General features: G+C 32.1%; 2 protein-coding genes and 1 long non-coding RNA gene across 4 annotated transcripts; all 3 read left to right on the forward strand.

Annotated features, from left to right (window-relative positions):
• Positions 1-1,015: 1,015 nt before the first annotated feature.
• Positions 1,016-25,903, forward strand: LOC120189496. Its single transcript, XR_005522528.1, has 3 exons — positions 1,016-1,027; positions 2,130-2,138; positions 25,769-25,903. It is a non-coding gene; the product is annotated as an uncharacterized LOC120189496 (long non-coding RNA).
• LOC120189494 (uncharacterized protein DDB_G0283357-like) lies at positions 9,509-11,906 on the forward strand. 2 transcript variants are annotated; one of them, XM_039192767.1, is made up of 3 exons: positions 9,509-10,256; positions 10,353-11,068; positions 11,473-11,906. In XM_039192767.1, the coding sequence occupies exons 1-3, from the start codon at positions 9,737-9,739 to the stop codon at positions 11,644-11,646; spliced, it is 1,410 nt and encodes a 469-aa protein (XP_039048698.1). In that variant the 5' UTR covers positions 9,509-9,736; the 3' UTR covers positions 11,647-11,906. The 2 variants fall into 2 exon arrangements, with proteins under 2 accessions (XP_039048698.1, XP_039048697.1); XM_039192766.1 differs by having other exon boundaries at positions 9,509-11,068.
• LOC120189495 (ethylene-responsive transcription factor RAP2-3-like) lies at positions 18,308-19,379 on the forward strand. Its single transcript, XM_039192768.1, has 2 exons — positions 18,308-18,585; positions 18,805-19,379. Exons 1-2 carry the CDS (start codon positions 18,396-18,398, stop codon positions 19,368-19,370), a joined length of 756 nt encoding a protein of 251 aa, XP_039048699.1. The 5' UTR covers positions 18,308-18,395; the 3' UTR covers positions 19,371-19,379.
• Positions 25,904-25,987: the final 84 nt, after the last annotated feature.

A 25,987-nucleotide genomic window follows, 5' to 3' on the forward strand; every position in this document is an offset into this window, starting at 1 on the left:
AAGCTGAGGAAAGTCAGATACGTTTGAATAGTAGAGTTTGGTACTGGAAGATTAAATAAGGAGTTAAGAATGAATATGAAATTAAGTTTAGAAAGGAAAGGGTAATTTCTGAGTTTGAACCCAGGAAAAATTGTGTTGTGAACGAGTAAGAATGTGAGTTGAATAAGTTAAACAAATAAATACTGAGTTAGTTTCGACCGGAAAGAGTGCATATGATTGGAAGAACTGTTACTGACAAAGTTAAGTGATGAAGAATGTAGTTAAAAGATTAAAGATGATAGGATAAGCTAACAGAGTATGGCGTAATTTTGTAAATGGTTATGGATTTGATTATGTAAGGGTGATGTGGTGAAAGAGTAAAAGCTTATTATGTTTGAAGGAAGTCAAGGATATGTGTATTGTGATTTGAATAAGGACTTTACGAAGAATAAGATCTGTGCAAGGAATATTGATTATCAAAGTTATGAAGAGATGATAAAGATCAGTAATCTGAGATGAGCATAAGTGAGAGGAAAAGAGTATGTGAGCATGAAAGAAAATATATGATTTGTATAAGAAGATTTTGATTGTTATTGAATAAAGGAATAATGGAATAAGGAAATGAAAGGATAAAGTTTAAAGAAGCAGATGTGATAAAGGTTATGGTTATTGGTCAAGCAGATTTAATCAGAGGAATAAAGAATGATTTATATGTATTAAGGAAATTTAAGAAGTAGTTAAGTGATGTTGGAATAAAAGTTGGTTATTATTGCAAGGCAATTAAAGATTGCTCAAGAATTTGATTGAGTTATGAATTTTGAGCGATAAAAATTGATGCTACTGGTTATATGATAAGCGATAGTAAATGAATGAATATAGGAAAAGTTAGTTGAAGAACCAAATGAATGATAGAGTAAGTAGATGAGATAACATAAGAACATTAGGAGAAATGTTCTTATCAATAAGTGTACAATGAAAATTCGGGGACGAATTTTCTTAAAAGAAGGGGAGATTTGTAACATCCTCAAACCGGGTTAGTGATTAAATGGTAAAATTTCAGAATTTGGGGATAAAAGTAGGATAGTTGAAAGTTCAATGATTTAGATATGAATAATTCCTTATTGGATTAGATGAATGGTATAATAGTAATTTCACAAGAAAGATTTTTTTCTTCCTCCTTTATATAGGATATAACACGTGGAAATGAATGGAGCAAGGTTCCAGTTTCCAGAGTTCACTTCTTCTCATTTCTTCTTCACGTGTGGAAGCCAAGAGCAAATGTGACATTTCTTATTTGTTGGTTTTAGTTGAAATTAAGCTTGGCTTTTAATTATAAGATGATACTTAAGCTTAAGGAAAGCTTAAGTTATCTTAAAACTATAAGATGAAAAAAGATAATATGGATCAAAGATTGGAGTTTTTAAGTGAAATTTTGAATAAGAATGTTTAAATGAATTTAGAGGATGAATTTGACTTGTCATCTATGAGAATAAGAAGCTAGAAGTGTTAGAATTAAGTTTGAGTAACATGGAAAATTTGGTGTGATTATTGATTTCTATATGGAGAATAGAATTTTTGAGGTTTAAGATGAAATAAATGGGTATAAATTAGTTTAAGCATGTATATATGAGTTAAGAATATTAAAGGAAGTGAAATAGTAAGTGTGGAGCTGAAAATGAAGTGATTTTCGAGCTCAAAACATGATTTCTGGGCTAGGGGAATCGGTACCCATTCAATGGGAATCGGTACCCATTCAATGGGAATCGATACCCCCTCAACCGAACCAGAAATTCCAGAATGTCATAGGGGAACCGATTCCCCCACAGTAGGGAACCGATTCCCCCACAGTAGGGAACCGATTCCCCCTCTAAAGGAAAGTTGTGAATATTGGTTTAATAGGTTCGTTTAAGTTGCTAATATCCAATTACAAGGTGTATGTATCTAATAATTGCCTTAAAATGTACATTTATGTAGATTCTAAGCATAAAGCAATTTCGGAATATTTGGCAAGTAAGATCGATCAAGGAAAAGATAAGAGATCGATATTGACTAGTGAGGCCAGGTGAGTGTGTATTATTATAGTATACGTATTGTATATGTAAATTGGACTTGCGACAAGTCTGTTTCCAATATGATTGTAGGAGTAGAAGTATGATTATGTTTGATATTGTGTGAATATGTTTTGTTCGTATTATATGTTATGTGGTATGAATTTATATGATATATTTTATATGACAATGATTTATGTATTATAGGAAAATTGTTATATGAGCTATGTGAACATGGGATATAAGTTATAGGATCACAAATTATGTAACCATGACTTATGTGTTAACAAGAGAAAGTGACATAAAATATGGAACAAGATATAAATTACCTTATTTAGATATAAGGGAATTGGTGGAATCAACTTAAGGGATTAAATAAAATGTGAGATAAGTTAAATAACATTGACCTATAGAACAATATGAGATTAATAGATATATATATATATTAGGAGATATTGATAGAACTGATTATAGGGATATGTAAGATCAATTATATGGTAAAGATCTATGAAGCTATAGGAAGATGTTATAGGAGCTTTTGATGATAATTTATTAGAAGACTTGCATATGTGATAAGTATGTGAAACTGAATTAGGTAAATATGTGTAAAGGTTATATAAATAATAGAAACATAAATGAGACAAGTAAGTAGTGATATGATCAATTATGGGAAATTGTGCATTAGAGTTATAAGATTTATGGAGAATGGAGGAAAACTAGATAAGACTGAACTATAAAAGGAACTAAGAATAATATATCACTTAGGAGATTTGGATATAAAGTGATGATATGCACATATAATATAAAATACATGTTTATAAATATGACATAGGTTATGTGTTATATGATTAATATAAAGACATGAGAATAAGAGATAAAATAAGTGACTTTGTGATGGAAGCTATATGACCATGAATGATGTGAATAGGAATAATTTAAATACTATATAACTATGAGTATTTGAGTATGTATCTAGGTTATGTGATGTATGAGGTAGTATATAATATTATAAGACTATGCGATTATATGAGAAACAAAATAGGTACAGGTGAATTATATGGAAATGAACTACGTGAATGGGTGTGATCTTATGAAAATTTATGATGAGCTATGTGAAAGTGAACTATGTGTTATGTTAAATGATAAGTATAAAAGAAGATGCTCATGTTATGTGTCTTGAGAGCTAGGGGTATAGTTGACATGCCAAGAGTCGAGGGTCTAAGCGGTCCTTAGGGACATATATATATATTCCTTGGAACATGTGTGAAGTCTTGTGAGACACATACTTGATCTCTAGTATATGTATATGATTCTTAAGGAATGATATGTGGTCCTTATGGACATTATTATATGGCACTACTGTGCAATTCTACGTGGCACTACGGTGTAATTCTACGTGGCACTTCGGTGCAATTTATATGAGTTGTGGTGACAGCATTAGTGCACAACCTCTATAGACTCACATATTTATGGTTCCCACATGTGTACATGGGCTAATAAAGGAAATAATATAAAAGAACCTTGCATGATAGTATGTGATTGATTTGTAATCTTTATGGTATGAAGTGATATATGTGATATGATGATGTGTATATAGCTTGGTTAAGAGGAATAGATGCAAGAACATATGACAAAAAGATAAAGAACGAAAATAAGACTAATAAAGAGATAATAATAAATACCTTATATATGATTTACATGTTTTGTGCTATGAAACCTGTTATAAGAAATATATGATGATGTGATGTGTCATTCCTTGAGAAATGATATGTGTGTTATATGACAAAACTAATATAATAGGTACCAGATCAATTGTTAATTTGGATTACTTATAATGATATATTATAAGAATATGTGAAGGGTGTGTGTGTGCAAGTGGATAGTGGTTGCATGATAGAATGTATGATTGTGTATGATATAATAAGTACAGATTATGAATGCATTATTAGGAATTATATGTTTTTATGCCTCACTCAGTCATCGACTTAGCGTGTGAGTATTTCACACGTAGGTTCCGAAAAGCTAGAAGAAAAGTGAAGAGGAGCAAGACAGGTCAGTTACTTCTTATCGAAGATCAGATCAGAAAAGATGTCTTGAATTAGATGGATTCTGTATATTGAAAATAGTTGGCATGTACTAATTGATTAAGTTAAATAAACTGCTGTGACTTTAATGAAAGTTTTAAATTTTCTCGAGTTCTTGTCATGAGTCAAAGTTTGAAAAGTCAATGTGACACCTCGGACTTGTATCTGGGTCGGGTACGGGTTGGGGGTGTTACACCTGTGGTTCGACTAACAACAGTTCGAGTAATTTTGGCAATGTGTGCTACATTGAACTTACATTTAGAGCAGATAGACGTTAAAACAGCTTTTCTCCATAGAAATCTTGAAGAAGAGATTTGAATGCTTCAGTCTGAAGGTTTTGAAGAAAAAGAAAAGAAGAACTTGGTTTGCAGGTTGAACAAGTCTATGTACGGTCTAAAACAGGCGTCGAGGTGTTGGTATAAAAGATTTGACTCCTTCATTATATGCCTTGGATACAACAGACTTAATGCATACCCTTGTGTTTATTTCAAGAGGTCTGGTGATAACAATTTTGTTATATTGCCGTTGTATGTGGATGACATGTTGGTTGCAGAACCCAACAAAGTTCATATTGAAGAATTGAAGGCAAAACTGGCTAGGGAATTTGAAATGAAGGACTTGGGATCAACAAACAATATTCTAGGGATGCAAATTCACCGAGACAGAAGTAATAGAAAGATTTGGCTTTCGCAAAAGAATTACTTGAAGAAGATCTTGTCACGATTCAACATGCAAGATTGTAAGCCAATTTATACCCCTCTTTCTATTAACTTCAAATTATCCTCCAGTATGAGTCCTAACAGTAAAGAAGAGAGGATGGAGATGTCTCAAGTGTCATATGCATCGGTAGTGGGAAGTTTAATGTTCGCTATGATATGCACAAGACCAGACATTGCACAAGCAGTGGGAGTGGTTAGTCGGTACATGGCGAATCCAGGCAAAGAGCATTGGAATACAGTAAAGAGGATCCTGAGATACATCAAAGGGACCTTAAATAATTTATTATGTTACGGAAGATCAAACTTACTAATCAATGGGTATGTAGATTCTGACTATGCAGGGGATTTGGATAAAAGCAAATCTACTACAGGATATGTGTTCAAAGTTACTGGTGGAGTTGTAAGCTAGGTTTCAAAATTGCAGTCAGTTGTGGCTACATCCACAACAGAGGCAGAATATGTAGCAGCTACACAAGCCAGTAAATAAGCAATTTGGTTGAAGATGCTATTGGAGGAGCTTGGGCACAATCAAGAGCATGTCTCTTTGTTTTGTAATAGTCAAAGCGTCTTGCATCTAGCAAGGAATCCAACATTTCATTCAAGGACAAAGCACATACGAGTTCAGTACCACTTCATTCGTGAAAAGGTGAAAGAATGGACGATAGATATGCAGAAGATCCATACCAAAGACAACATAGCAGATTTCATGACGAAGGCGATCAATGTTGATAAATTTACTTGGTGTCGATCCTCTTATGGCTTGTCAGAGAAGTAAGCAACATGAAGATACGAGGTAGAAAGAGTAGTGTGAAGATATGATTATTCCAATCAAATCTTCAAGTGGGAGATTGTTGAAAGTCATAGCAGTCTTCAAGTGGGGCGGCTAAATGGTCAAATTTAGGCAACCAAATTGTTGAAATAATTAAGGGATAACTATCAAATTGAGTCCCTAAACTTTAGGGTATTTACAAGATTAGTCCTCAAGCTTCAACTATAAATACCATATCCTATTTAGCTTCAAAACCATCCCAAATCATTCTAGCTTTCTCCTAATACTAGAGAATTTAGAGAGTTTCTTGAGAGTTGTTTTCTCCTTTTTATCAAGAGAGAATTATCATTGTTTTCTCCTTAGTAGATCGAGAGAGGTTGTAATTCCTATTTTCTCATAGTAAAATTCTTCTACCGTTGCCTGTGGTTTTTACCCTATATTATTTAGGGGTTTTCCACGTAAATTTTGTGTCTTATTTATCTTTATTTTTATTTTCTCAAATTATCAGTTGCGATTTTGCTCTATTCGATAGTCGTCTTCCGCAACAGTTTAAGGTCCGAATTCCTATTCGTTTAGAGCACATACCTATTATGTCATAAATTTCAGCATTGAGATCCTAGTTGTGAACTTGTGATGCTTAACTTCATTTATCTTGTTGGGCATAAAGGCATTCTCAGCAGCATGGAAGGCAGCCTGTGATCATCCAGGGAACTCTACATTCTACATACCTGAAGGAATATTCATGGTTGGTCCGTTCACATTTCACGGCCCTTGCTATAACGACCTATCGCCTAACGTTGAGATCAAGGGAACATTATTGGCTCCAATTCGCATTACTGCATTCAAGTCACTTCACTGGATCGCATTCAAAAACCAGAAAGGATTAACTGTCACCGGGGGAACTGAAACGGGAAAAGTCAACGGACAAGGAGAAGCAGAAGCCTGGCAACAGTATAGTTGCCTGAAAGCAGCAAGATGTAAGAAATTAATCACAGTAAGTTCCATTACAAGTTTATTGAAATTAAAAACATTGTTAAATGCAGTAAGGCAATTTCAAAAACATTTCTCAATACATTTTGTTTTGCAGTCGATGTTTTTCATAATTGTTTCATATGCATCAATCAGCAATATCACGTTGTTAAACAGCAATGGCTTCCATTTAGGTCTCCATGAAAGCACTGACATCAATATCTACAATGTCAACATTATTGCTCCTGAAGATAGCCCAAATACCGATGGCATTCATGTCAGTCACTCCTCTAACATAAGCATTTTCTCTTCGATAATCGGAGTTGGTGATGATTGCGTCTCCGTGGGAGCTGGTAGAAACAACATCTCCATTTATGATGTCCGATGTGGTCCGGGCAACGGAATAAGGTATGCTCTAACAAGTTTGGTTCAGAAGCAAACTTCCATTTCAAGTTAACTTATGCAAAAATGGCACGGTGTGGGCAGCCTTGGCAAGTACAAAACCGAGACCGATGTGGTCGGTATCAGCGTCCGGAATTGCACAATAAATGGCACGGAAAACGGTATTCGGATGAAGTCATGGTCCGGAGGCCGAGCAATCAATGCTTACAATATGACATTTGAAGATATTCTTATGATCAATGTCTCCAACCCATAGTCATAGATCAAGAATACTGTCCTTCGCATAAGTGCAAGACTACAGAAGTAAATATCTATGTTATTTTCCGTAAACTAAAAACAAATTTTGTTGACAAATTTTTTTGTTGACGGATCTTTCGACTCCCTTGAAAGAAGTTTGTGAGCATTGTCGTCCGCTAGACATCCCGAAGAACGCTCAACAAATAACATCGATTGTTGAAAGTTCGATCAACTGTCTGACAAACAACACTTCACAGACTTCTTTCGAGAGTCGGAAATTCGAGAGGGAAAAAAAACAATTAATGGATGGATTGGTGGTTTTGGTTTGTGCCATTGCAGTCCTCACTTGTGAAGCTCAAAGACATTGATTAGGAACATCAGTGGCACCTACAACACCAAATCTGCCGTAACATTGCTGTGTAGCTCGGATGCACCTTGCGAAGACATTCGGCTTGTTAACAAAAGTCTCAACTATTTAGAGCCCCACACCCCTCGCCAAGGTCGCTTCAATATTAAGGGTTTTCTAAATGGCTTACAAGTTATTAATTATAGGTTTTAGGTGTCACAAGGATTGTTTTAATCATATTAATAGGTTGTCGGTTACTTCGGATCAATTAAATGAAATTAATTAATTTATCGTATTAATTTTGATATTTAATTTTTTTGTTATCTATTAAAAAATTTAATGTTTATTTAATTAAATCAAAACTGATTAACTTTATCAAAATTAAGTCAATTCGTTATCAATATATTTTATTATAGGAATTTCTTTTTTAATATATTTTTCGTATATAAATTTATAAATTAAAGAAACATTTAATTATCAACAATTAGTTGGTCTAGTGAGATGAGACAGCAGATAATTTAATCAATGTCATCGGTTCAAATTTTTGCATATACGACTTAAGTAAATTGGATTGAGATGATTACCCTCGCATTTTCAATATCAATTTAGATTAGTCGATCGAATTGAATATACTAAAAAGAAACATCTCATTTATAGATTTTTTAAAGAAACCGTTAATTTTATTCAAAATATGAAATATCTTAAATTACAATAAAAATTTACTATTATAATAGTAAATTAAGTAAATAATTAGTATAATTTCCTATAATCATTAATATAAAACTAGTAACTTAAGATCACATAAGAAAAAAGATTAAAATCTAACTAAGAAACTAGAACAAAGATATATATAAATAGATCTAATCGCATCGGTAAATGAACACCAAAGGAGATTAAGCTACTAAAAGACCACCGACAATCCGCAAGTCATACTTGGGCGATGTGAAAAGCTATCAATGAACGCATAACGGGTGTTCAAATCAAATATGATGGTCTAAAGTAGAGAATATCAACAATATAATAGACAAACGCCATCTTGATCAGTCGTGACGATGTCTAATCAACCCTTAGAAAAAGATAAAATAAAACAACGACCAAACGACTGAAAAACGTGCCAAAAAGCAAAATAAAACGTACTATAAAGTTGGAGAAAAACAAGTATATTTATTGAAAATAAAAAATAAGAGAAAATAAAATGACAATAAAAAAATACTGACAGTCAACAACCAATATTAAAGTTGATTTCGTCATCGATCAACAATGATAAAAAAAAGATACGAACAACTTATCAACGAGAAAAATACTAGAAGAGGAAACTTTCATTTCATACATAATTGATCCTTTTTTTTTTCTTTTTCTATCAAAATTCTTCTCTTAAAATGTATTGGAATAATTTTATCTTATTAATCATTTTAAAATTGAAATCCACATAATAATGAATGAAATGTTTTAAAAACTAAAAATTAAAAAAAAATCACTTAGAGAAAACAGAAAACATTATTTATTGATTGTCAGTTATCAAATTTTTTAAAATTTGAATTTTTGTAATTTTTAAAAAAATAGTTTTAAAATATTTAAAATAAAATTTAATGGCAAAGTGGGGTCTTTTTATTATTATTATTGAGTAAACTATTTATTTGATCATTCACCTATTATTTAATTTTTGTTTTAGTTACTTGGCTATTAACTTTTTTAAAATTATACCTACTATTATATTTTGATTCTATTTTAGTTATCCATCTTTAAAAAATAATGGTGATACTAAAGTGACATTATCTTATGTTTATACATGAGTATCACCATTATTGGTGGATGATCAAAATGCAACATTAGATATGATTATAAAATAAATAATAATTATGTGATTAAAGAAGAATATAAGAAATAGTTGGATGACTGAATAGAAAGTTTACCCTTAAATATTTCTCTGTTTGGTGCTAAAATAAATTTCAGATCCGAAGCCTTTTCTCCTCTGCTCTCCTGTTCAAAAATCAAAATCAACACTTCCAATTCACCGGAACTCAAATCTCTCCCTCTCCGATCACCACTCTTCGCCACGGAAGCCTCCACCGTAGCGCGCCTAGACACTAGATCTCATCTTTTAAAAGGTACGTTCTTTGATCGAATCCGATCCAATCAATTAATCTCTGCTTAGATTTTCACATTTTGCAAACAAAAAAAACATGAACTCCAATTACGGGAAAGGTTCATCTGGTTCTCTAAAAAGCTTCGATTTCGATCTCGGCCTCGGATCTGGCCGACCCAAATCCCTCAATGACCAAAAGAATAAAACCACTTCGTCATATTCATCTTATTCATCAACAACATCTGCACAATCGAAGTCTGGGTGGCAACCAAACAAGCCGTCGTGGACTCACCATCCCGCCCCGAATCAGGCCACCCTACCTGGCTTATCGGGTTCCTCTTCCATGGTGGGAGACATTTTTGGGAAGAACTGGGGTTCTTCGGGAAGTAAAAGCTCTGGGGTTGGAATCGTTAATAAGAACCCTAATTTGTTTGGTGATTTGGTTAGCTCTGCTTTGGGACAGGGGAAGAGTAATAGTAATTCTAATGTTCCTTTGAAGAATTCTAATCCGACTTCAAATTCTTCGAGTAAAAGCACATATTCAATGGGGAATTTGACTGATTCGTTGCCCAAAAGTACTGGGAATTGGGGAACTTCCAGTGGATATAATAATAACAGTGGTGTTGGAAGTAGTAATGTTAATGTCAATACTAATAATAGTAAGAGTCAGAATCTTGGTGTGGCTCCTATGAAAAGTATGGCCGGAGGAGCAGGTGGAATCGGAGTTAAAAGTGGGATTGGTTCAAAGGACCCTTTTGGTTTTTTGGTTGATTTTTCAACAAAACCATCGTGTAGCCTTAATTCGGGAAGTAATAAAGGAAATAAGACAAAGGTTGCAGATGATGCATTTGGGGATTTTCAGAATGATTCAAAACCGAGCACAACTGCATTTCCATCTAGTGGTTTCAGTTCGAGTAATAATGATTTTATGGGGTCAAATGTGGCTTCTGGTTTGAATATGGATGATTTTGGGATGCCTGCAAAGAATGTTGGATCTCAAAATCAACCATCCATTCAAAGCTCGGGCAGTGATCCTCTCGACATGTTCTTTTCATCTTCATCAGCTTCGACTGGAGGTTCTGCCCGAGCATCTGGTGGAGGTGGAGAGCAGCAATTTTCAGGAGTTGGTGATTGGGGGTTGGACTCTGAGTTTGGAGGAGTGGGAGGAGGAAACGATGGCAGCTCAACAACGGAGCTTGAAGGGCTTCCTCCTCCCCCGGCCGGTGTCAGTGCATCTTCTGCAAAGAGCAACGGTATCAACAACCAGAAGCAAGGCCAGTATGCTGATGCCATTAAGTGGCTATCGTGGGCAGTGATTCTGCTTGAGAAGACTAACGATAAGGCTGCCACCATGGAGGTTTTATCATGTAGGGCTTCATGCTATAAAGAGGTTGGTGATTATAAGAAGGCTGTAGCCGATTGTTCAAAGGTACAAAGACTCTTCAAACTGCTAGATATTATAGTTCCTTATTAATGTGAAAGTTTATATTGGAATTTTATTGCATGCACATAGTTTGCAAATGAATTTGTGAATTTACTTAATCCTTCCTAAGACAGGCGTTGAGGTTTGATAAGATGTTTGCTCCAGAGCAAGCATTTAAAAGTTCACAGGGTTAGGCCCCTTGTCATTGTTAATTATTGATCTCAAACAAATGTGAGAGAGAAAGAGGGAGTAATTAGCATGGTACTCTTGTACACTGCAAAGCTCTATAATTATTTATTCATCTAGATGTTGTTGCTTGCATTTGTATCGATCACATCAATTGAAATCAATATAGATTGATGATCCGCAAATTTTACAGATGAAATTATGTTGTCCATTTCTCTATCCAGGTGCTAGAGCATGATGAAACCAATGTGCATGTCCTTGTGCAACGTGCACTCTTGTACGAAAGCATGGAGAAATACAAACTTGGGGCTGAAGATCTGAGAACTGTTCTGAAGATTGATCCTGGCAATAGAATTGCAAGAAGTACCGTCCATCGCTTGGCTAAAATGGCGGACTAGAAGGTTTGATGATTCTTTTGTTTGTATTATCATTCTTCATTTAGGTTGATACCCTTTCCCCCTCATACTAATAACAGAATTAAGGGAAAGTAATAACTCTCTTATCCTAGATACGTGGTCTTTAAACATCTCATTGTGGAGGGTTTATGTGTATGGTGTGATTGGATATTATATCTTATTTTGTTCGAGGTTTGGAAACGGCCTGTCTTTGATATTCGTAAACTGCTTCGGTGTTGCATTCAGAACATTATATTTTGTCATTTTATACTTGTTTGCTATGGTATATGAACAGTTGTGATATTGTATGTGATGGTGTTCTGTTATGGTGTACCTATGTTTTTTTCTTGTGTGTTTTTTGGTTCTTTAATGGCCTGATGTTAGACAACATAGTGAAATTGAACCCGAGATCCGTTTGCTAAACAGATTTAGAGAATTTGACCTAATGGATGGTTATTTATCTTCTTAAAGCTTTCTTATATCTGAAGCTTTACTAGGGATGAATGAAGTTTAGAATCAGAGTGTTTTATATGATTTTGTATTCGATACATGTGTGTGTATATATATACATAAATTCAAAAGATGTAGTCTCACTGTGTAAAACTTTCTAGTCCTATATTGATTTAGGATCATTGGAAATCATTGTGACTAACAATAGAAAATGAAAGGATATTTATGGGTTGAAATAAAAGAGGTGGATGGTGTGAATGTACAAAGTTTTAATCGTAGTCATAAATTTAAATTTATTCCATGATTCTAAACCAGTAGAAACCTTAAACGAATCCAAAGAAATGAAGGCAGTTTGATCAAAGTGAAACACAAACGACAAGTTATTTCAATTTAATACTTGTTCAAGTAGTATAAATTTAGTGGTCATTACTATTTTAGAAAATTCATAATAATCATTAAATTTATTAAATTGGTATAAAATAATCGCTACACATTATAAAATAATAATAAATTTAAAAGTCAATTTATAGTAATTTGATGAATTTAATGATTATTTTATAATGATTTGATAAAATTTAATGACTGTTTTATAATTGTTTATAAATTTTGATGGTTATTTTACATTTTTAAAATTTTTAATAACTAAAGAGTTATATCAACATAATTTAATTATTATGTATATACTTTATTATTATTATTGTAAAGCCGAATTTGAGTCGTTGGCTTATTGTAGTAGAACGAATGAAACATCACAAATTGCAATTACTGTTGCAATACTATGAAACCCAAGGCTTGGCCTATAAGTCGAGGGTATTCATGTCTCAATCCATGTTCGAATCACAAAATTTATTTCTTTTAAAAATATAATAAAATATAATTTTAATCTAAAGTTAATTCAATATTATTTGTTTTAAAGAAAAAGTAAATTGCTTGAATTAATGAAGGATTGAAGTAAGGGTGTAAACGAGTCGAGTCAAGCTCGAGTATTGCTGAGCTCGACTCGAACTCGAAACCATTTATAGTAAGCTCGACTCGACTAGAAAACTCGCGAGCTAAAAATTATCAAGCTCGACTCGAACTCGAAATATAATATTAAAATTTGACTCGAACTTAAAAAGGCTCGAACTCAAAAAAAATTCAAGAGCTCAATTGAAGCTCGAGACTCGAACTCGATTCAAGCTCGATTTTAAGCTTGATTCAAGTTCGATTTTAAGCTCGATTCAAGCTCGAATCTTAGCCAAAAGGCCGATAAAAGTATGTTTTGAACTGCACAAGCTCGCTTGTTTTATATGTAGCTTATCCTGTCATCTTATAGTATCTCGACTATGTGGGATATGAAACACAAAAGGAAACACTTCCAAATTTCTGCAAAAACCCAAATCAGGCACAAGAACCCTCTCTTCTTTCTTCTTAGCCCTTACAAAATATGAAACACTTCCAAATTTCTGCAAAAAAGTACCCACATCAGATCATAAAAAACCCTCTTATTATCCACTCAAACTTAATCAAAAAAGCCCCTATATTATTATACAAGAATCGAAGGTGAAAACCTTCTTTGGCTTTTGGTTTTGTTCCACTTCAACTGTCTGCTGAAACATAACATGTTTTATCACTGTTGTTTTTCTTGGCATTGAAAGTAGGGAAGATAACCAGTGGATTAAAGATTTTTCACGGGGTAGTACTGGGATTGCATTTAGTTCGAGTGCAGCTGAACCTTGTTCAATTTCTAGGTGCAACAATGTCTGGTCTGAGGCAGCCTCTTCTGAATCTGTTGAAATGTTATTAAAATCTGTCAGACAGGACGAAAGTATTCTCAGTCAAACTATCAAGAAGGGAATTTCATAAATGTCAGTCAGTCTGGTCTTAACGACGAGCTTGTGGGGGGTAACAATACGAATCGATGAATAATGTCCTGGCTTACGCCCCATGGCTATTTATTCTTTCGACTCCATTGTTTTTCATATTAAACTCGATTTCCTCTGTGCAAGTAGTGTTTTTTTAGGGAGCCAAGATACCACACATTTGAAAAATGATACTGTTGATGAAAATGTTGACAGTTTAGCAGGGAAAATGTTGATTTGAGCCAAGTGTTACCTCAGATGTGCAGAAGCATTCAGTTTCAAACATGCAATCTAGGGAAGATGGACGTGTTACTGGAAATATTACACCTACTGTGGGGGAGCCTTCTAATAGGACATTGAAAGAGAATTCTGACCTCCAGACGGTGGAAGAGTGCAATGAGGGCTTGCCTGTAGAAAGTCCTCGGTCGACTAGGGGTAGCCCGTGTTTTAGAAATGGAGTATTAGCATTTTAGGACCTGTTATATTTGTAATTTTCTGATTTCGTCATTAATCAAGATTTACGTTTTTATGATTTGGGTTGTTAATTTATTTTTATTTTATGTTTTGATCACCGTTTGTTTTGATAATTGACCTTTTGATTGATTTGGCCAAGTGTGATTTATTAGTTTTTTACATAAACCTTGTTAATTTCATTAATTTCATTTTGCATAATTTGTATGTTACCTTCATGTGCATAACTTAACCCCTATCATATAATCGGATTAAGGGTTTAGGGTTTAGGGTTTATAGGTTAGGGTTTGGGATTTAAAGTTTATGGTTCATAGTTTAGGGTTTAGGATTTAGGGTGTAATCTAACATGTTCTTAATTAAATGAGCTGAAATTTTTCTTTTAGTACCCTATCATATAATTAGATTAAGGGTTTAGGGCTTAGGATTTATGGTTTAGGGTTTGGAATTAAGGTTTAGGGTTTAGGGTTTAATCTAACATGTGCTTAATTAAATATGCTTTTATTTTTCTTTCAGTAATATACAATGTAACAATTGGATTTGAGTTGCTTAATTAAAAAAAATTAAAAATTGAGGGTAGTTATATTATAGAATATTTTATATATTTTTGAAATTTTATAATTATCAATAATGTATTTTTAATAAATTTTTTATAATGTAATTTTAAAAAATCTAAAATTATAATATAACATCTTTTCGAGCTGCTCACGAGCTTTTCGAGTCGAATATCGAGTAGCTCGTTTCGGCTCGTTAAGAACTCGAGTCGAGTCTATTCGATCCGAGTATTTATTGAGCCTTGATCGAGTCGATCTCGAATAGCTCTCGATCTGTCTCGTCTCATTTACAGCCCTAGATTGAAGTAAGGTAATTGTATAAATAAAATACAGTTGTATTAAGTTTTTATTCTGTCCTGGAGGGATTAGATTATGGACCGTAATAATAATGGCTTTATAATCATCACAATTTTTATTATACAAAGAGAACTTCAAATTAAAAACGCATTCTTCACTGTTAAAAAAAGAAGAAGAAAGAAACAATTTTCAAAAGAATTCAGACCACCTTTATTGTCGTTCGCATCCCATTAAGCATTCTACGCCGTTAAAAATATACTTTTGAAGAAAAAAAAATTAAGATCACCTTGTAGTTGTAATTTCTTGTAAGAAACTAATTTTCTAGAACATGATTTCAAGTTGGGGAAGTTTATGAAAGGGTTATACTGTCTATTTATGTTCGTTTTTTAAGTTAAAATAAATGAGTTTGAAAAAAAACATATATAATTTAATAAACGAACCAACACGAAAAAATGTGTATTCAATTCATTTATGTTCACGAACAAACTGGTTTATAAGATATTTTATAAACTTTTTTCTTGACTTATTCATTTATGTTAATGAATAAACTCTTTTACCCGGTTCTTCTTTTTATTTTTTTATTTGTATTTTAAATATTGGTGAAGGTAAGGACTAAATTGAACACATGATAAATTTTAAAATTTAAAGTATGTATTTTAAGGAATTTAAATACTAATAGCGTAAACATATTCGTTTAATGTTCGCAAACATGTTCGTTTATATGTTCATAAATGTGTTTATTTAGTGTTCGCAAACATTTTCGTTTAACGTTCATTTAATATTTAATTTTTAGTTTTATCCTTTTATTTGCAAGTTAAAAATTTATTCGTTTACAAATACCATATTAAAAATTTATTCGTTTATAAATATCATATTAAAAATTTAAACGAACACAAACTAAACATGGGCACTTAAAAAATAAATAAAGAAATATGAATATAATTTTATTCGTTGAAACCAACTCATTTACCCTATGATAATAACCTATGATAATAACCAAAGTGAGACATAGGTGTGAGGTTTGCACAACGGAAAGCAAGGAAATCTGAGCCTCGCATTTTTGTTGTCTGCTTTAGAAGTTGTGTTCATGACATTATGCTACGTCTTTGTTTTGGTCGTTTTTTCATGGAAGATGATGCAAATTTTTACAATCAACTTATCATTTTAAATTCGAGTAAAGTTATAGAATAAAACTTGAATAATTAGTAGATTATATTTTAAGTTTGAATTAAATCTCTTGAATTTGTATGATATATATATATATATATATCATATATTAAAAAAGTAAAAAAATATATGTATTATATATGATTATAGAAAATCATTTAAATTTGAATCAAATAATATTATGATATTATAAATATTTATAATTAAATTTAAACAAAATCCGAACAACTCGTCTCGATTCAAATTTTATAAATTTGGCTCGACTAGAAAAAATTAAAATAAAATTTAAATAATAAAATAGAATTCATCAACTTGAATGACTTCAAATATTTTAACTAAACTCGACTAACGTATAATCCTAATAATAGTCGTTGAAAATTATTAATATAACTTAAATTTTGATTCAAATCATTAATAATATTAAGTATTTAATTGAATTAATTAATGACATTATAAACGTAAAAATTAAATTGTATATAAAAAAGAATTAAACCCTGAATTTTGAGTACAGAAGAGGGATTCAAAACCTAATTTAACATTTGTAAAAGAGGTTAAATATGTCAGAAGATTGTAAATAGGTGAGGAATAGAGGGCATAAGGCATTTGATTATAACGTTCACTCCAAATGCAAAGTGAAACTCCTGCCTGGGCCGTTTTATTTTGGACCTATATCACGTGCGTTTACGCCGAAGCCCGGTTCAGACCCACGCACTCCGTGACAGCCCCGTCATCTCCTCTCCCAACCGCAGACACTCACGTACTCTACTCTCATATACCAACTCCCTTTTATCAGGGCCCACTTTGTGGACGGACCCCCTCGTTTTTTTCGATTCGTACGCCCATGATTGATTTCATTGAAATGTATTATCCACGTGTCTCCCTTCAGATCACTACTCCCCCTTCGATCTCTTAGCCGTCCGATCAGGATCAGGATCAGGATCAGGATCAGTAAAAAATATCTTAGGGGGGAAACCCAGCAAAAAATAAGCCTAAGATCTAATTATCATTTTAATCCCTGTATTATACTAAAATTTAATATTTTAGTATCTTTATTTGTTTTGACTTAGTGCGGTTTATTACTTTTCTAATCTCATTAGAAGGTTCAAACTAAGGATGGTAAAATAATCCAAATCAGATGGATTTTAAAGGGTTACCTTTTAAAAAGAAAATCAGATGTCAATATGAGATGGTTTTTAAGTTAAAATCTTCCAAGTTAAATCGGATTTAGGTTGAATCCATCCGTTACATACTTACTCTTGAAAAAAGCACTTTTAATTATAACTATTTTCTATATTTTAATTATATTTTCAAGAATAAATAAGTATTTCTAATTTTTTGATTGATAAAGATATAATTTTTTAAAATCATTTTTAAGATATTAAATAAGGTCATATTTGGGGAAATAAATATGACAAATAAGCTGGGATTGAAAAGAAGTCACTCCATCCTATTATCATTTTTAATTCAAATTGATAATATCATTAGTTAATATCATTATAGGTAATGCAAATATTTACAACTTTGAACATTTTATTGACATAAGAATTTATTATTAATTACGTATTATTGATAAGGTTTTCACATAATCTTACATGATCAAATAATAGTACAGAAATATCATGTCATTATTTTAATAATAGAAAGTAGTAATATTATAAATTTGGATTTATTAATAATATTATAAAAATAAAATGTCAAAATTACTTCAAAATAAAATAAAGATATTAAATCTCAAACTTCAATATAATATAGGGACCTCAAAGCAAAATTAGACCAACAAGTAAAGGCTGAATTGTCTATATCTACAGAGATTGGTTGCATTGTAATCGTCACCACTCTATAAATCTAAGAACCCGAAAAGCAAAGTTTTCTCTCTCTGTCTGCTGCTGCTGCTTCTGCATCTTTCTTTTGCTAATTTCTTTATTTTTGCTTTTTATTAAAAAAAATTGAAACTTTTTTTAGGACTCCATAGAAGATGTGTGGAGGTGCAATCATTTCCGATTTCATCGCCGTGAAGCGTGGTTGGAATTTAACAGCCCAGGATCTTTGGTCTGAACTCGACACATTCTCCGACCTGTTGGGTCTGGATTTCAGTAATGGAAAAGGCTCTTTCAATCTGTTCAACAACAAGAAGGTCGGTTCCAAAGGCAAACAACTCGACAAAGGTATGTTTTTCCCTCTGTTTTTTCTCTTTAAATTCTGGGCTTTTTATATTTTGCAGAAACCCATGTTTTTCCATTTGTATCTTGCATGGTATCAATTATATGTTGGTTTATGTGTTCTTGCATGTTCTTGAAATTTTTCGAATAGTAGGAGAAAATATTGTCTTTACTGTTGTTTTTAATGTTAAAAAGTTTTTGTAATTTTTTGGGGTGAACCTTCAGGGACGAACGATGTGACTCGGAAGACATGCCGAGGCAAAGAGAAAGAGGGGAAGACTCAGCGAACTCGGAAGAACATTTACAGAGGAATCAGGCAAAGGCCATGGGGGAAATGGGCGGCTGAGATAAGAGATCCTCGAAAAGGAGTCCGAGTCTGGCTCGGTACCTATAACACAGCCGAAGAAGCGGCTGGAGCCTACGATGAAGCCGCCAAGCGCATACGTGGGGTCAAAGCAAAGCTCAACTTCCCTCAAACTCAGCCTCCTGCTAAGAAAAGGTGTGTCATGGCTCCTGAGTTGACTCAAGAGAGTTCAGAAACCAATAGCCCACCTCCCCCACCAACCCCACAACCTTTTATGGGTTTTGACTATGGGAATGGAAGGAGTGAAGGAATGGAGGGTGAGTTGGAGCTGAAAGAACAGATATCGAGCCTGGAATCGTTCCTGGGACTGGAACCTGATGAGTCGTCGACTGAGTTAAGTGGAAACGCTGAGCCTGACTCAGTGGACCTTTGGATGCTTGATGATCTCGTGACACATAATCAGCAACAGCCTGAGCTCTTTTATTAGAATAAAAAAGGGGAAAATCTGATAATAATTAAGCGATAGTCATCTTTGGATGTTAAGAAGTGTTTGGAAAACTTTGATTAGGCTGTTGTTATGTTTATCTTATTATGCTTGAGACTTTAAATGTCTGTATTAATGCATGGTAAATATTTGTGAAAAATAAAAGTTTTGGCCTTCTGTTTTTAACTTACATTTAAAATATACTTTTCTAAGGTTTTTGATAATTATTATAAAGAATGATTAAATTTTTATTTTTAATGTTTTGTATGATAGTATTTGTTATATTTTTTTAAAGCAAATTAATATATATTTTGTAAATAATGATGTTTGAACCCAGATGGTTTAACGTGTATCTAATAATGTAATATAATATTTAAATTAAGATTATTTTATTTTAACAATGATAAAATTAGGAGACAAATTTGTTTCGAGAGCATGGAAATACCCATTATGTCGGTTCATGTATCATATATATATATATATATATATATATTATTGTTTTTAATCACTTTCTTATTTTCGATAAAGGTCAGTGTTACGTCAAAAAAAATCTTTTGTTGATAAAATAAATAAATAAATATTAAAATACACTTAAACATAAATGTTGATTTATTGGAGTTCTATGTATAAATTTTTTAACAAATCAGTGATATCGTTAGTGAAGTAATTTCATCTAATTTACTTATTTTATATAAAAATAATCATATTTATTTATAAAAATAATTAATTTTGTGAAAATTATAATTATAACTATTAGAATTTGAGTATGAATGAATCAATTACCCTAATAATTAAAAGAACGTTGTTATTTTTAAAAGTCAGGAGTTCGAGCACTAACGACTGTAAGGGTGATTGAACATTCATTGTTAAATAATTAAGAACACTTAGAATAGATACTTTTTTATAATAATTTTGAAAAGACTTATATCTAAATTAACATATATGCAAGTTTAGACTCGTTTATATATACGTGTGGTATGTGACACGTCATAGAGTCTCAAAATTTGAAATCTTACATATGAATGCCATTTAGAGCAGTTTATGTATAACTTTTGTGTTATAATAACATTTTTGTTCGAAGAAAAAACAAATTTTCTATTTGACTCTGAGAAAATGAAAGAGAAAGTTACAAAAGAAGATGACAAGATCTTTAATTTTTTTTTTCATGGTGAATTTTAATGAAAATATCTCAAATATCTTATAATTTCAAATTTTAAAAAATATTTTATTATAAAATATTTTAAAAAATTTTTAAAAATATTAAAGAACATGCACACTTTTTACGAGGAGTATGTATACATTATTTAAACTCAGATTATGAAGAGAAATCAAATTCCTTGAAATCACTAGTATCATTCCAAAGATTCTAACATCACATAATTATATATATATATAATACACACTCGGGTATTAATGCAAAACTATAATTATTATACCACGATGAAAAAAATAATTATGACATCAATCAATTTCATCATTATTTTGAATCATAGATATCAACGAACACATGTGATGGCAATTGGCCGACCTACCGGCCAATCCATGGAAGGAATATATTAATTTCCAACACTAATCGTCTTGTTTCTTCTTCTTTCTCGAGAAATTAATCTCTAAAAGAGCATCGGGAGATTAAAAAATATATTATTTTAAAAATTAACTTTCTCGGCTACACACTTATTAATAAAAGTTCCATGGGTTTCGGTTATAATATAAAGTTGTTTAATTAATAATACCATAAAAAAATTTGTTTAAGTAAATGTAATGAAATCTGTTGATAATGATCATATTCTTTTTCTGAACCGGAACAAAACCGGTAATGTATATGTGAAGCGGTGTAAATATTTTGAGCATTCTAGTTGTTTTCCTTTTACCTTTTCTGCTTTATGAAATATAAGATTCAGTTACATAAAATTTATTGAATGGATTCAATTGATAAAATAAAATATTATTTTTTTAAGATTTGAATTCGATTAGTATTGGACATGATATATAATATTATATATCAAAATATAAATAGATTATTATTATGTGAAATAATCAAGGTTGTATTTACCTCATATTTATAAAGAAAAATAAAGTTAATTATATTATATGTCTCCAAACTATAACTTTTATTTTAAATTAGTCTTTAAACTTTAGAATATTCTAATTTTATTCCTAGATTATGATTCTCATTCTAAATCAGTCCTTAAACTTTTGAAAATTCTGATTTCAACCCTAAATTATGACCCTCTTTCTATATTAGTCCCCAACTTTTGAATATTCCCAATTTCATCCACATTATCCATCCAAATATTTAATTATTTTCAACCATAGTTTAACCTAAATTTTGTTTTTTTCAACATATAATAATATAACTTGGCCTGACGGTTATATTTATAAGGGATGTGATTAGTATATACGTATAATTCTGGATGAAATTGGAATATTCAAAAAGCTTAGGAACTAATTTAGAACAAAAATCATAGTTTAGGGATGAAGTTGAAATGCTTAAAAGTTTTAGGGATGAAGTTGAAATGCTTAATAGTTTAGGGATTAAATTGGAACATTTAAAAAGTTTAAATACTAATATAAAATGAAGGTCATACTTTGAATACACTCGATGCAATTAACTCAAAAAATACTTTAAAAAGAATAGACAAAGGAAAGGATCAAATCTTAAAAGATTTGATTTTATATTACGAATCTTTTAAACAGTCATTGCCTATTTATGTCAATAGTTTACCATATTTAGAATCCTAGTTTTCTTTTGGATATAATTTATGTTATGTTTAGTAATATAAATTATAATTATGATAGCAACCGTCATCTAAGATTCAATCTCTTCTTCCTCTCTCAACTAGAAAGAACAATACACGTTTGTAGCATAAAGCATATGGTGTGTCTGCCAATGTTTTCGTAAAGTTTAAATCTTTGTAACACTTTTGTTCAACTGGAATTGTAACGTTCTTAATAACATTTTCGGTTAACAATCGAAAATATTAGATTATTTGTAACATTTTAAGTTCAACCGAAAATGTCAGGAAAATGTTAGCATTTTGGGTTGCTCTCAAGTCTCGACCTAAAATATTGTGATTTCTATTACATATTAGATTGCGTCTCAAAATCGTTATTTTCTAACCTTAAATTAAGTTGCTGCAAACCAGAGTTATCCCATTATTTGGGTTTAAAAAAAATTGAAAATAAAACCACGTCAGACCCTCTTTGTCACCACCCATGAATTATAAACTTATTTTTTCAAATAAAATATTTAAGATTGATTTTGAAATTTTATATTAATTAAAAGTAAAATAAGATTTCTTATCAATACACCATAAATATAATTTATATATATTTAAATTCTAACTTACTAAGATGAAGTTAAAAGAACACCTTTGTTTGATTCCTTTATTTCAGTATACCTTTTTTGACTCTATATTTGTGTTTAGTTTGGCCAGGGGCATGTTCCATCTTTTGACTTGCAACTTAACACGGGATTTAGTTTTAAAGCCTAATTTTCAGCTATTTATAACCGTGACAGTAATTAATTTCACTCATTTCAAGTGTTATTCAAAGAAATAAATGACTGATTTAGGGGTCAACATCGATTGAATCTAAGTCAAAGTAAAAAAAATTGAGTGGATCAATCTTGTTTTATAAATTTTATTTAAAAAAATTAAAATCCATTCGAAATGTTTAAATTTAATTATAAATATTAATAATATTATTATAATATTTAAATTTCTACAAACAAATACAATATATATATATATATTTCTTTGTTTTTTAAAATATAATATACTATATATATTTCTTCATGTTACATGATAAATACTAAAGCCTGAGAAATTGTAAAAGTAATTTGAAAAAAAGAATAGGTTGGCTAGGAAGGAATTGAAAATTGAGGTGAGAAAGTTAAGGAAGATGCGTGAACCAAACCTATTCCAACTGGGGCCCTTACCCATGCCAAATTAATTCCCTCTTTTCTGTATTCCCAAACAATCCAAATCTCAAATAACATAACATCTATCTTCTTGGGATTGGGATTTTGACATCCATTTTTTCATTTAAAAATTGATTTGGATAATCATCTCTAAATTCTTGTTGCTAATTTGCATTATTTTTCTTTCTAGAACATGCCAAATGGGTACATGGATTACTGATAATCAATTAGATTACATTTGAATTCGTACCAAAGAATTGTGCTTAAAAAATACAAAATACAACCATCAGTCAAAGAGGTAAAGATAGGTATATATCAATTCCGTTTGTTTCTATAATTTAATGATTGCCAGATTTGGTCACAATTGAAATCGATTCATATGAAGTGATGGGCCCTTAAATCAACCTGGGAATGCCACTTGAAGGATTAAACTTTCCAAGACAAACAAACACTCAACATGTAGAATTTTAAATTTAAAACAGTTGTTGCATCTCTTAAAACAGAAACATTTACAACTGCAATAGTATTTGGCTCATCATCTCCCTCTCATTCAAATATATATGGTTGATAAGAAAAAAATGAAGCTGTTACTGTTTGCGGCAGTTTGTCTCTTTTTTTTTAATTTGGGTAGAGAACCATAAATGATAGTTGATAGATGAAATAAAGAAAATGAATAGAGAAAGGGAGCGAATCTCATTTTCCAACCTTACATAATGATTTTTATACAGACTCTTAATACTTATATCAGACTTATAGCAATGATGATTATTTGTAGGCTAATAGACTAAATAGATCTAATTGTCAAATAATTTATATAATTGATAAATCATGTGAGTTTGTCAATAATCATATCAAATATTATAATTGATCGAATAATATAGAGCTTCAAAGACTTTAGTTTCAATAAGAAAAATAATAACAAAAGCGTGATTGCTCAAGAAGAACAACATTTATAATACTCTTAATGTCTGATACCAACTCTGACTCATTCTTATTTTTCTAAAAGGCCTTTAATTCCTCTCCCTCCATATAACCTAAACATAAGCACACCAATCTTCCATATTACGCCATTTTGACTCTCTTCGTTCTTCCACAATCATGAGGGTAAAGGAGGTGTGACTTCACTTCGAAGAGGAACATCATACAGCCCTTGTCTGATTTCATCAATCCATTTCATGTATGATGATCAGTGTCGGACCCCGTAAATGTTGATTTGAAACAAATCCAAGTTTTTGGTCACGGTGAAACTAAAACCAAACATTCACCATATGACATGCAACTTTAGTTCCTAGTTTCGATGGCCCACAGAGGATTCGGCAGTTCATATGGTTGCTTCTCCACCGCCAACTTATGACCAATATCGAACGAAAGAGATGGGATCTTACGGATGATGATCGTTGTCCGTTGTGTGGCGCTGAGGAAGAATCAATTACCCATATCCTTAGGGACTGTCACCAAGCCCGAGCAATATGGAACCATATTATTCCAGCTTAATCTTCTTCTTTAATTTTTTTTCACTACCATTATTTGATTGGCTACACCTTAATCTTTCTAACTTTGCAAGGAACAATACTATGGATTATCACTGGAGACGCCTTTTTGGGATCCTTATTTGGAAGCTTTAGAAGCAACATAATAATGTAACGGGCAAATTGATGCTTCCTCCGATCTACTTCTATCGGCCAAAGCGTGGGCAGGCTGGATCAAACAAGGCAAGGCTATGTATACAACCCAACCTGTTTAACATAGATGCTCGACCAAATGGAAGCCTCCTCTTCCGGGAGTTTTAAAGTTAAACACGGATGGAGCGATGCAATCAAGCTCTATGGAAGCGGCAAGTGGAGGTGTATTTCGAGATGAGAATTGTAAGTGGATCGTTGGATATAGCAGGATAATCGGTAAATGCACTGCCCTCCAAGTCGAATTATGGGTTGTTGCAGATGGTCTTGAACTTGCTTGGCAACATAACTTCTGACATTGTGATCAATATCGATAATATTCAAGTGGTCCGCAATCTCAACTCTCCTCCCCAGTTGTTTGAGCCTAGGCTTCTTAGGAGAATCTGTGCTCTTCTCAACCGGTCCTGGAGCGTTATAATCAGTCACCCTCCGAGGGAAGCTAATCGGCTTGCTGACTGCCTTGCTCGCATGGGATATTGTCGAAGCATGGAGTTTTCCAAACTTACTCAACCCCCTCAGGAAGCCACGTTTTTAATTCAGACCGGGCTAATATGTTATATCGATCTACCCACAAATTGTGTGGCTATCTTTGTTAAAAAAAATTGCATCTATTGTTTCTGAATACCACATGTCATAAAGGACTAGGAGACGTACCACGATATTCCTCCTGTTCTATTAATAATCAGTTTCAAGTCTGAAAAAGAAGACTGTCGGCGTGGTAAAGGAAGCCACATGGCAGACAAGATCAATCAGAAGTGCCACATATCAGCCAGTGTCATTAGAGGTATAAATAATCATAGGGCCAACTTCAGGAAATGTGCAACCCAATGTACAAGAATCCACTTACTACATCAAAAGGAAGTGCTGGTCGGCACATGGTAAGGTGCAATTCTGCATTACTTCAGTCTCTATTTACTCATGCTACTTAATCAAGGAATCATAAAAAACTGATCAGACATTTTCCAAGCAATGAAACACAAGAAATTAAGTGCAACCCAACTATTAAGGTGCCAAACCTG

Source organism: Hibiscus syriacus, unplaced genomic scaffold (genome assembly GCF_006381635.1).
Source record: "Hibiscus syriacus cultivar Baekdansim isolate YM2019G1 unplaced genomic scaffold, ASM638163v2 tig00116958_pilon, whole genome shotgun sequence".
Taxonomy (NCBI): domain Eukaryota; kingdom Viridiplantae; phylum Streptophyta; class Magnoliopsida; order Malvales; family Malvaceae; genus Hibiscus; species Hibiscus syriacus.